General features: G+C 37.0%; 2 protein-coding genes across 3 annotated transcripts; both read left to right on the top strand.

Annotated features, from left to right (window-relative positions):
- Nucleotides 1-6,087: 6,087 nt before the first annotated feature.
- Nucleotides 6,088-9,411, top strand: LOC126741006 (dentin sialophosphoprotein-like). Of its 2 annotated transcripts, XM_050447248.1 has the most exons (3): nt 6,088-7,586; nt 7,851-9,088; nt 9,147-9,411. In XM_050447248.1, the coding sequence occupies exons 1-3, from the start codon at nt 6,112-6,114 to the stop codon at nt 9,263-9,265; spliced, it is 2,832 nt and encodes a 943-aa protein (XP_050303205.1). In that variant the 5' UTR covers nt 6,088-6,111; the 3' UTR covers nt 9,266-9,411. The 2 variants fall into 2 exon arrangements, with proteins under 2 accessions (XP_050303205.1, XP_050303204.1); XM_050447247.1 differs by having other exon boundaries at nt 6,088-9,088.
- A 608-nt stretch (nt 9,412-10,019) lies between these two features.
- Nucleotides 10,020-12,232, top strand: LOC126741007 (zinc finger protein OZF-like). Its single transcript, XM_050447249.1, has 10 exons — nt 10,020-10,299; nt 10,351-10,588; nt 10,650-10,805; nt 10,866-11,054; nt 11,108-11,265; nt 11,324-11,411; nt 11,466-11,623; nt 11,677-11,822; nt 11,875-12,021; nt 12,074-12,232. Exons 1-10 carry the CDS (start codon nt 10,111-10,113, stop codon nt 12,129-12,131), a joined length of 1,527 nt encoding a protein of 508 aa, XP_050303206.1. The 5' UTR covers nt 10,020-10,110; the 3' UTR covers nt 12,132-12,232.
- The last annotated feature ends 1,210 nt before the right edge of the window (nt 12,233-13,442 follow it).

The following is a 13,442-nucleotide window of genomic DNA, read 5'->3' as shown; positions in this document are numbered from 1 at the left end:
AGATGCCCATCTACAACAAGTGTACCAGGCTCAATTGAAATCTAGAAGACAACAACCCGAGGAAGGACTCCAACAGTTTGAGGCCGATGTTGCTCGTTTAGTAAATCTGGCTTACCCTTCAGCCCCAACAGAGTTCCGAGAACAAATTTCTATAAATTGTTTTATTGACGGAGTTCGAGATGCAGATACTAACCACGCTCTAAGGATGGCTCATCATAAAAGTATTTCAGAACCTTTAGCTCATGGAATTCTCTATTCTCTCATTCAGAATTCTCTAGATTTGTAAAAACGCTATCTAGTCTTTCTCACAAGTCCTTTCCTTTGAGACCTCTTAAAAAGAAGCAACATAACCCCTGGTCTACCCAAGGCTTGCGTATATCTGCTAAGAACATGCGCTTATTATCTCATCTTAAGAAATTTTCAGACAGCGCTTTTTTTCATGAGTACGTAAGACTTTACAAAAAGATTTATCAGAGAACTTTAAAAGCCGCCAAGGATATTTACTATAATAGGAGACTGGCTAAATCTAAAAATGTGGCTAAGGAAACATGGTCGATTGTTAATGCTTTGAGAAATAAGCCTTCTTTGTCGAATACTATCTCCACTTCATCTGAAAACTTTAATGATTATTTTGTAAATGTGGCAAATAATTTAATGAGTACCATAACTCCTTCCCATGATCCACTTTCATATCTTCCCATTGCAAATGAGAATTTCCACAGCTTCTTCTTTACGCCCGTAGTGTTACCAGAGCTTTGCAGTTCAATTAGGGAAATCAAAAACAAAGGCTCTTCTGGAATTGATGGAATTACTCTCAAAATGCTTTCAAATCTGCCCGAATGTACATTATGTCATCTTATTACTCTAATTAATCAGTCTTTTCAAAAAGGTGTTTTTCCTAACTGCCTTAAGTTGGCGATAATAATTCCACTACATAAAGGAGGAGACAAAGATCAGTCTTCCAACTATCGCCCTATTGCTCTTCTTCCCACACTTTCAAAAATTATTGAAAGATTGGTTAAAAAAAGACTTCAATCATTTTTGCTAAAATATAAAATACTTACTTCCCATCAATTTGGATTTTTAAATAACAAATGCACAAATGATGCTATGTTTTCTCTTTTTAATAATGTATACTCTAGCTTAAACAACCAACACCCTACAGCAACAATTTTCTGTGATTTTTCTAAAGCCTTTGATTGTGTTAATCATGACATCTTATTAAAAAAGTTGCAATATTACGGGTTCAGAGGAGCGCCTTTTGAATGGTTTAAGTCGTATCTCAGTAACAGAAGTCAAGCTGTGAGAATTGATTCGACTATGTCTTCTTGCAAGCCAATACAAAGTGGAGTGCCTCAAGGTTCCGTACTTGGCCCTATTTTGTTTCTTATCTTCATCAATGACATTGCTAATCTAAATATTAACGGTAAAGTCTGTCTATTTGCTGATGATATTAGTTTTACCTGGAGTGATCCGGATATTTCTAAACTTTATAGAACCGTATCAAGTGACTTAACTACTATCAAATCATGGTGCGACTCTAATCTCCTTTGTCTCAACATTTCCAAAACTAAAATGTTGTCCTATAAAAATACCTTGCAATCTTTTGTACTTGGTAATGCAACAATTGACGAAGTTGATTCTGTAAAGTTTTTAGGGCTAACTGTTGACAACTCGTTAAACACACATATTGACTTTTTATCAAGAAAATTAAGTTCCGCTTGTTTTGCGTTAAGATCAATTTCTAAGGAGCTTAGCCTGTCTACTTCTAGAACAGTTTATTTTGCCCTTTTTGAATCGCACCTTCGATACGCCCTTCCATTCTGGGGTACATGTAGTGCAACTCAATTTGACCATATTTTTAGACTACAAAACAGAGCTTTACGTTATACGCTGAGACTTAAATACAGAAGTCATTGCCAGCATTTCTTCAAAAAATTTCAAATATTAACTTTTCCATCTTTATTCATATTTGAGTCCCTTTGTCTACTACGCAAACACGGTTCAGCATCTGATAGGCCTTCCCATAGTTATCTACTTAGATACACGGAACATGATCTATACCTGCCTACCCCACATTCAGAGTTGGTCAAAAGTTCCATATTATATAATGCAAAAAAAATGCACAATCATCTGCCATTGGAAATTAAATCCATCACATCTTTTTTTGCATTTCGTAAAGCATTAAAAGCATTCTTACTGGAGAGAGCTTTTTACACAGTTAACGATTTTTTTTTGTAATCATTGATTTGAAATTTCGCACTAGCAGATGTATTTTTACTATCTGTACATGTTTAGGTATACTGCTTTTTGTAGCTATTTTAGGATTTTTTATAATTTTTTACTTTTTTAAACATTTTTTACATTTTTTTTTTAACGTAGAGAGATTTTTTAATGATCTTTTTTTTTGACATTGTATACATTAAATTGTATATTTTATAATAATATTATTGACTACTTACAATTTCTAAATTGTATTAATCTGTATATATTGTAGATAATCTATTCTATTTATTTATTTATATTTTTTTTTAAATTTTGTTTTGTTTTTCTTTTTTTTAATTGTGTTTTGTTTGCATTTTTGTGTCTTTTTTGTTTTACAGCTTTGTCTACAAATTGTAACAATTTCTTGACAATAAAGCATTGATTGATTGACTAGAGTATGAGGCAGCTTTTCAAGCAACTAGAACGCAGACACGAATAAGACAAATCAGAACTTCGGAAAGTGATCTCGAAGACCGCCTAAAGAAGATTAAATCATTATTAACGAGGAAACCTAAAAGACCATTGCAATGAGGAGAGGCACCTTAAATGTCAATGCCCCCAGCCTTTAAGAGATCCAAGGAACCAGGAAAACTTCAACTAGTCAGCTTTATGGGGCGCAAGCTGGCTGGGTGCTACCAAGCATAAGACTAAACCGGCTGCCACATCCTGGAGAGAGCTTGGTAGTACCGGGAAAAATATGGGGCCGTGAATTTGAGATGGTACTGGATACAGGATCAAGTCATACTATCGTGAAGCCGAACATCGTACAGCACCACCCAATTTAATTCTGGAGTCTGCAAATGGAAAAAGGATCTCGATTCTTGGATTGCATGAAGCTTAACAACATTCCAACAGCCAGTAATAGTGGCGGAAATCATGGATGATGTCATATTCGGATTAGATGTTATGAATGCTCAGCAGTTTAAAATGGATGTATATAACCGGATATTGACGACGAGAAATGAAGAGATTTTTATGCACCACCTATATGAAGATAAAGTAAAAACCAGAGTAGTTAAGTTATTCAAGGATATTTCCATACCAGTAAATTCAGAGGTGGTGGTTAATGCTGCAACTGGAGGAAAAGAGGGAGAAACTGTTTTGATTGAGCCCATGGAAAACTGCAAACTATATGGTCAAGGATTATTTCCAGCCAAGACATTATCTACGCAGAAGAAATCTACTGTTTTGGTTCGAATGGTAAATTTAAAAGGATCTGATAAACGCCTAAAACAAGGAGAGAACATTGGCGTATGCTCTGAAGTAGTGGCAGTCATGAAAAATGCTGATAGAAGTCGTTATTCAAACAGACCTTTTCCTGTATGTTTACAAAACCTATTTGAAGAATCTTCTGCCAATTTCACCATGGACCAGTGTAGTAAATTGCGACGTCTTCTTGAAGAAAATCAAGATGTGCACGATAATGACCTGGGAAGAACTGATTTGGTGCAGCATCGAATTAACACTGGAGACAATGCTCCGATTAAACAAGCACCTCGAAGAATTTCGATAGCTAAACAAAGAGAAGTTTCCTCAGTGCTTCAGGAAATGAGGACACAAGGAGTGATAGAACCTTCTCAGAGTCCCTGGACATCTCCAGTTATGCTAGTGAAGAAAAAGGATGGATCCACTAGATTTTGTGTAGACTATCGGCGACTGAATGACATTACCAAGAAAGACAGTTATCCCCTACCAAGAATTGACGACACCCTGGACACGCTATCAGCTTCACAATGGTTCTCAACACTCGATCTAAAGAGTGGATAAAGGCCAACCTGAAGCTAAGTCCTAAAAAATGTTGCTTATTTCAAAAAGAAGTTCGATACCTTGACCATGTAATATCAGAAAAAGGTGTCAAGACTGATTCAGATAAAGTAGAGGCAATCGAAAATTGGCCACGACCCACTGACAAACACCAGTTAAGAAGCTTTCTGGGCCTTTGTACCTATTACAGAAGATTTGTAAGAAATTTTGCAAAGCCTCTACATAAGCTCACGGAGGACAAAATGGTATTTAGTTGGTCAACAGACTGTGAAGAATCATTTCAACGGTTAAAAGAGCACTATGCACATCTCCAATTTTAACATATCCGATTCCTGGACAAACTTTTATTTTGGATACCGATGCGAGTAATGTTGGAATTGGGGCCGTTCTATCACAAAAATATGAAGATGGCGAGCAAGTGATAGCTTATTTCAGTAAAACGTTATCAAAACCAGAAAGAAACTATTGTGTCACCAGACGAGAGCTATTGGCAGCAGTAAAAGCTATTGAACATTTCCTTAGCGATATTTTATTGTAGAGATTTATCTGAGAAACTTTTATACCCTTAATGACGCATTTTATTCTGACAACTGTGTTTTCATATGTAAGACAGTGACTCATCCGTTCAAAAAGTACGTAAACATTTTCGAAAATTATGTGCCGCCTTTTTTTTCCAACGTTTAATTCAAGGCCCCCTTTATGGAATTATTTGTTTAACTTTAGGGAATGTTATGAAATTTTCTAAGTAAGCATGTATTCTAGTAAATATTTTGCACAATTATTATGTTATTTTTATTAAGAATTATTTAATTTTGTATGCACGTCAGAATTGTGACGTCACGACGTGTACAATGCTCACTTTCGCATGTAAACCTTATTATGACGCCATAAATTTAAAAAACAGAAAATAAGGAGAACTTATTAAGTTAATCTTATTTAATGTGGGTACATATGCGTAATAAAAATATTGCTTATGGCCTTATAAAAACACTGTCTGACGATTATTTAAATACCTGAATCAGACGGTAAATAAAAAATGTGCATTATTATGTCTTAAAATAACTAATATTTGATTTAATATTACTGTTTCCCATTATCAATTTTAGCCTTGTTTAGGTCCAAATTCAAAAAATACCCATAAGCAAAAAAATATTTACTCTGAAAATGTGAAAATTTACATAAATATTATACATGGTTAAGTAATACATGTCTTAAAGGAACAAAACTGAAGTCAGCCTTTGGCGCGAAAAATTGAAAACTCTCACTTGTCACTGTCAGGAATGTCAGCGATCAATTCCGCATAACTTGTCACAACGCAACCCGCAACACACTCATTAAACATTGCACGTATATTAACGGACAATTTATTTTGCCCATGAAAACAGAAAATTAATCGATTGCCTTGTGCATTTTTGTAAAATTTGGCTTAAATAATTCTTGTGACAAGTTGTCTATTGGCGGAAAAATTCAAACCAGCCACTGTTATTAATGTCACCTCATTAGTTACAGTGTTGCCATGTCAATTACTTTGTCTATTGACAACACGAAGAACGCTTTTTTTTTTGCTGCACCATTAATTTTTGGCCACTAATTACTTTTTTTTCTTCGTTTACTAGATTTATTTAAATCTCAATTTTAATAAAAATTTATGTGAGCCTTTGACGCGAAAAATTCAAGACTGTCACTTGTCATGATCAGTAATGTCAGCTGGACAACCTGTGATAAAATTGTCGTTAGGCAACCCGCAAAACATGGTATATATAATATTTGCCTCAACATACAAAAAATTTAATATTGTTCCATCAGTTACCGCCTTTTTTCTATTACTACGAATATTTAAATGCTATGCAAATAAAGAAATATACAAAAACAATCTTCTATAAATTAAAATTTCACAAAATCCTCCTTTTATATGGCCTAATCTCATCGCAAACACTGACGCGAACAAACACACCATCAGAACCCAAAGCAATTAAACAGATTAACGCTCGGCAAACATTTGGTGCACGTCAATACGGATCTTAACTATATATTCGCCGTGAAAAACAAGAGAGCCTCATTCATTATACGAACGAACCGAAAATGAAGTGTCAAATTTATGTAGCGATCGGCCTCCTGGTGCTTATCGGCACCAACGCGGCCCCAAGTATAATCGATATCGGTGAAATCGAGGTGATTGATGATGGTGGTGAAGTGGTTTCCGAACCGTGTTTGCCGAGCACACCGTCCGATGACGTTACCGAAGGAGCCGGATCCGGATCGGGACCTGGACAAGACGATGCTAATCCCGGAGAATCCCCCCAGAATCCTCAGAGTGGGTCAGGAGGTTCTCCTGATGCGGGTCAGGATTCAAATGCTGACTCACAATCCCAGAGTAACGGAGCTGAGCAAGCAGATCAGGATCAAACCGGTGTCGACCAAGCTCAAGAACAACCCCAAGGTCAGGACAGTGGATCTGATCAGGCCGGCAATGATGCTGGTCAGTCTTCCGGATCAGAACAGTCTCAAGATCAAGCTGGTAATGCTGAACAATCACAGGACCAATCTGGCAATGCTGAACAAAGTCAAGACCAATCTGGCAATGCTGAACAATCCCAAGACCAATCTGGCAACGCTGAACAAAGTCAGGATCAATCTGGTAATGCTGAGCAATCTGGCAATGCTGAACAATCTCAAGACCAATCTGGCAACGCTGAACAAAGTCAGGATCAATCTGGTAATGCTGAGCAATCTGGCAATGCTGAACAATCTCAAGACCAATCTGGTAATGCTGAACAATCTCAGGACCAATCTGGCAATGCTGAACAAAGTCAAGACCAATCTGGCAATGCTGAACAATCCCAAGACCAATCTGGCAACGCTGAACAAAGTCAGGATCAATCTGGTAATGCTGAGCAATCTGGCAATGCTGAACAATCTCAAGACCAATCTGGCAATGCTGAACCAAGTCAAGACCAAAACGCTGAACAATCCCAAGATCAATCTGGCAACGCTGAACAATCCCAAGATCAATCTGGCAATGCTGAACAATCTCAAGACCAATCTGGCAACGCTGAACAAAGTCAGGATCAATCTGGTAATGCTGAACAATCTGGTAATGCTGAACAATCTCAAGACCAATCTGGTAATGCTGAACAATCTCAGGACCAATCTGGCAACGCTGAACAAAGTCAGGATCAATCTGGTAATGCTGAGCAATCTGGCAATGCTGAACAATCTCAAGACCAATCTGGCAATGCTGAACCAAGTCAAGACCAAAACGCTGAACAATCCCAAGATCAATCTGGCAACGCTGAACAATCCCAAGATCAATCTGGCAATGCTGAACAATCTCAAGACCAATCTGGCAACGCTGAACAAAGTCAGGATCAATCTGGTAATGCTGAACAATCTGGCAATGCTGAACAATCTCAAGACCAATCTGGTAATGCTGAACAATCTCAGGATCAATCTAACAATGCTGAACCAAGTCAAGACCAAAACGCTGAACAATCCCAAGATCAATCTGGCAATGCTGAACAATCCCAAGACCAGTCTGGCAACGCTGAACAAAGTCAAGATCAAACTGGCAACGCTGAACAATCTCAGGACCAATCTGGCAATGCTGAACAATCCCAAGATCAATCTGGTAATGCTGAACAATCTCAGGATCAATCTAACAATGCTGAACCAAGTCAAGACCAAAACGCTGAACAATCCCAAGATCAATCTGGTAATGCTGAACAATCCCAAGATCAATCTGGCAACGCTGAACAATCCCAAGATCAATCTGGCAATGCTGAACAATCTCAAGACCAATCTGGCAACGCTGAACAAAGTCAGGATCAATCTGGTAATGCTGAACAATCTGGCAATGCTGAACAATCTCAAGACCAATCTGGTAATGCTGAACAATCTCAGGACCAATCTAACAATGCTGAACCAAGTCAAGACCAAAACGCTGAACAATCCCAAGATCAATCTGGCAATGCTGAACAATCCCAAGATCAATCTGGCAACTCTGAACAATCCCAAAACCAGTCTGGCAACGCTGAACAAAGTCAGGATCAATCTGGTAATGCTGAAAAATCTGGCAATGCTGAACAATCCCAAGATCAATCTGGCAACTCTGAACAATCTCAAGACCAATCTAACAATGCTGAACCAAGTCAAGACCAAAACGCTGAACAATCCCAAGATCAATCTGGCAATGCTGAACAATCCCAAGATCAATCTGGCAACTCTGAACAATCTCAAGACCAATCTGGTAATGCTGAACAATCCCAAGACCAATCTGGAAATGCTGAACAATCCCAAGATCAATCTGGCAACGCTGAACAAAGTCAGGATCAATCTAGTAATGCTGAACAATCTCAAGACCAATCTAACAATGCTGAACCAAGTCAAGACCAAAACGCTGAACAATCCCAAGACCAATCTGGAAATGCTGAACAATCTCAGGACCAATCTAGCAATGCTGAACAAAGTCAAGATCAAACTGGCAACGCTGAACAATCTCAGGACCAATCTGGCAACGCTGAACAAACCCAAGATCAATCTGGCAATGCTGAACAATCCCAAGACCAATCTGGCAACGCTGAACAATCTCAGGACCAATCTGGCAACGCTGAACCAAGTCAAGACCAATCTGGCAAAACCGATCAGTCTCAGGATCAATCCTCCAGCTCAGCAGATCAGTCCCAAAGCCAGAACCAATCTAGTGGCTCCCAAGAGGATAACTCACGTCAGTCTCAAGAGGAAAACTCACGTCAATCGCAAGAAGACAACTCACGCCAATCAGAGGAAGACAACAAGAATTCCGAAGAAAACAAAGAATCCAAAGAGTCCGAAACTCAGGAGGACAACAGTTCTGAGAACAATGACAGTAACCAGGCCTCTGAGGAGAAAGAGGACGACAGCCAAGAAAAACGTAACAGACGTAACAGGAACAGACACAACAACAGGAACAATAACAGGAACAAGGACAGAAGAAACAGGAACAGGAGCGAAGAGGACGACGATAGTAGTGACGACGATTCATCAAATGAAGATAAACAGATCTCTAAGGATGACTTAGAACGTAAGTAGAACCGTCTTTAGTGAGGTTATGGGTATTTAATGGTTTGTTTCATTTCCAGAATACATCCGGGATAAAATCAACCAGGTGTGCACGTGGCTGCAATGTAACGCGTCTTGCAGATCGGACGGCAAACACGGAGGGTACTGCAAATACGGTACCAAATGTACCTGCTATTAGATGGTACCGTTGATAATCTAGGAACGAATATGAAATTTTAACTTATTGTTTCTTGTTGTTTTTGTCGTTTACTGTATTAGATAGCCATTTTCAAATTAGTAGAAAACACGTCGAGTTTGTGAAATAAAGTAGAAATGCAAATAGAATATTATTGAATTTTTCTATCCCCTTTCATAGCCGAAGAAAATAAATGAAAATGTGGCAACAAGGCGTTCCTTCACTCGACTCAAAACTTGTCACGATCAGTTGTTGACTATCAGATGTCAACAAAGCGTCAAAAACATAACCTACAAAACTTTGACAAGTGACATGACTATGTTACTCAGATATGAAAGATCCAAGAGATGCACTGGTTGAAATGAAATTATGTACTTTAATTTTCTATAAGCGAACGGAATTATATAAAAAACAAAATTATTTTAGGAAAATTGATTTTTTTAAAATATAATTTAGTAAAAGTAACGGAATACGCACTGAAAAAATATATCAAGAGGATTACTCTAGGGCGTTTGATGGTCGAAGCTCCTTGACGTAATGTCAAAATCTGACACATTTGCGCCGCGTTGTCAGATTGACAACATTCAACATCACTCAAGATCCACGAATTTTAAATCGGAGTATTTATTAATAATCTCAAAACAAAAATAAATAAATAATTCTTCTATTTAAATGCTAGGGAACATTCTCATTACAATCATCAATTGAACTCAATAAACCTTTTTAAGCTTGGCAACCTTGCAAAAATTTATAACCATAACCTCAAATTTCTCTCTTAATATTTATTTGTTTTGTTTATTTATATTTATCTTATTGTTTGTTTTTGTAATATTTCCCTTCTATTAAAGATGAATGAGGGCAATAGTCCCGGTCCTACCAAGCTCCTTGTACAAAACACCAAAAACGTATCGCTGAAAAACTGGCACGTCATTTGCAGATCTTGCTTATGCGAAATAGAAAACGACCATTTTTCAATGGAAGAAACGTATTTGGACCGTAAGCTGTTTGATATTTACGAAAACGTTACTTCCCTGAAGGTATAAGCCCCGTTGGAACGACCCAACTTATCTCAATTTATGCTTTTTTAGTTTGAGCCTTTGCACCCTCTTCCGAAAAAACTATGCCCGACATGTTACCAAGAAATAATTAGGTTTGATAGGTTTAAAAATAACGCATTAGAGTCCGAAAGATTATTATTAGCTGTGAACAGTTCAATAAATGAAAATTTAACAGGAAAACTTGAAATACCAATAAAGGCAAAAGTTGAAGGAAAAGACTCGGAGATTGAAGCCCCTTTATTGGATAATTTTGGGAGTAACTGTGAGGGTAAGGGGGTTTTGAGGGGTCTCAATGAATTCTTTCTTATATGATTTAAGCCTGTTCTCAGATGATTCCGATAAGGACCATAAAATCCCTGTGAAAAGTGAAACTAAGTTTCTTGTCTGTGATGAGTCGGCCAATGAAGTTCCTAAAATCCGGAAAAAGAGGCGGAAGATTATTTTGAAGGCAGATGAGGACGAGCAAGTGGGTCGAAATGAAAAAGGTGACTTTTGATTTTATTCGCTTTAACAGTTTGATTATTGAGTAAGTGCTGTTTTGGTAGAAGTGTGCTCGGAGTGCGGAAAAGAAGTCTTAGCCTACCGGATACAAGACCACATGAGAACCCACACCAAGGAAAAACCTTTTAATTGTAGCATTTGTGAGGCCAAATTTGCAGATAGAAGCAACCTAAGGAGACACGTGAAACTGCACTTAAACTATCGGCCATTTGTTTGTGAAATTTGTGGAAAAGGTTGTGGTAATAATTGAGGGTTATTTCATCTTTTTTTATGGAGTGTGTTGTAGATTTTATAAGACCGTCAAGTAAAAAAATCCATATGCTAACAGTCCATAAGCAGGAAAAGGACGTTTTTTGCCCTGTATGTAAAAAGGCTTTTAAGCACAAGATGTTCCTTAAGAAGCACATGGCTTCTGTCCATAATAAATCCGAGGATCCCAGTGAGGTCTTTAAATATTTTTATAATAAGGTCTATATTTGTAAGTGTCCAAAGTATATTGTAGGAAATACCCTCGGAATACCCTTGTGTGCATTGCGATAAAATTTACAAGTTTAAATCCAGTTTGTATGCCCATGAGAAGCGGCATGTTGGTAAGGATAAACTTTTACAGTGTAGCCCCGATTAAGTGGTAATTTTAATTTAAGATCCCAGGCCGTTTTTATGTAATACTTGCGGCAAAAGCTTTACAACCAAGGCAATAATGCAAAACCACGAGAGAATCCATACTGGGGAAATGATCTATGATTGTTCGGTGTGCGACAGGAAGTTCCGGACTTTGTCTACGTTAAAAACACACGAATTGGTACGTAAATGCTTCGGGGACTATTAGGGTTTAATAATTCTGATTTATTTAAGGTTCACAAGGGCGAAAAGCCCTTAAGTTGTCAATTTTGCGATAAACAATTTAGACAACACGCCCATTTAAAAACGCATATCAGGGGACAACATAATGGGGAGCGACCGTATAATTGCGACTATTGCGGGAAAAGTTTTAAGCAGAGGTACCAATGCTCTTATCGGTCTAAAAGTTGGTGTTTTAGTGTTGATTTTCAGTTCGAATTTGAGGGTTCATATTCGACTGCATACCGGGGAAACTCCTTTTCATTGTGGCGTATGCGGCAAGGGGTTTTACGACTCTTCTAGGTTAAAAAGGCATAATAAGAGGCATGACAGTGTTGTGATCAAATTCGAGGAGAAAAAGTGGGATTTTGTTACGCTGTGAGGAGATTTTCTAATTTATTATAATTTTTAGCTCTTCACATGACCCAAAAGAAGAACCTTACCCAACCAATAATTGGCTAGAGTTGTGAAAAAGAAGAGTGGATAAAAGCTTTTAATTCTGTCACATCCAATTGAGGAGACATTTTATCTTAGGCAGTAACTTATTAAATAAAATTTGACATTAATTGTAGTTTGTTAATTTAATTTTATTCACACCTAACCCTAGTTGTCATCCGGGAATATTCCAGATCTTAATTGCGGAAATCATACTCCATTAACTTACCGTAACAAGCTTAAATCACAAGAAAATTACACTTTCTTTTTCTCTAACAAGCATCGTCGTTCCTTCTTTCATTCAACCCTTTGCCTACGTATTTCGGTTGTATGTGAAAAGCTTGATGTCTCCTCAAATATTACAAGGAGAACTTCAGACCTTTAACAGCATTTCTACAGAACACTTTTATAAATATCCTGATTTTTGTTTTATAAGAATACATAAACTAGTTTTTGAGATATTGAACTGAGTAGACACTTGGAAGATCAAACATTCCCTTTGGATTCTACTAGACAAAGAAATGTATTTTATTTCCTAAAATATTACTGGACAATTTTAGACCTAAAACAACATTTGTATAGAATACTTTTCTAAACATTTTGCTTTTTGTTTCATAAGAATACGTTAACTAGTTTTTGGGAATTTGGACTTTGAAGAAAACCATACATTCCCTTTGGACTCCACTAGACAAAAAGTTTAATATCTCCCAAGATATTAGTTGGATAACTTTAGACCCAAAACAACATTTATACAGCATACTTTTTTAAATATCTTGTTTTTTGTTTTATAAAAATACGTTCACTAGTTTTTAAGATATTGGACTTTGAACTAAATAGATACTTTGAAGACCAAACATTCCCTTAGGACTCCTTTAATTAAAAAAAATTATGTCTCCCAAAATATTACTTGGATGACTTCAGGCTCCATACAACCTTTCTAATGTTCTGACCAAATGGTCTGAGGGTGAAAATGAGTTAAAATTGCTATAAATAAGTTTCCTAAACCAAATTTAAAAAAATCAATTTTTGGGTGAAAATTTCCAGGGAAATTCTTCTTTAAAAAATGGTTTTAATTTTTTTTTTTGGAAAATCTATGAGGCTGAGAGAAAAATCGTTTTAATAAAAGTTGTTGGGCCTGAGAGGAACTACAATTTGCAAAATATGTTATAATTTTATCTGTGACCATTTTCGAGAAAATTAATGAATACAGATTTTCATTATTACCCAATTTTCTCTGGAAGTATGAGGAGAATTGGTGTTTTTACTATTACATTCCGTTCTATACCAAAGTGATGAAGAAAAAGCTTGAATATCTTTTTTTGCCCTAAATTGCAAACAGCCCAATA

This window comes from Anthonomus grandis, chromosome 10, assembly GCF_022605725.1.
Source record: "Anthonomus grandis grandis chromosome 10, icAntGran1.3, whole genome shotgun sequence".
NCBI lineage: Eukaryota > Metazoa > Arthropoda > Insecta > Coleoptera > Curculionidae > Anthonomus > Anthonomus grandis.
This window is presented reverse-complemented; position numbering and strand designations above follow the sequence as displayed.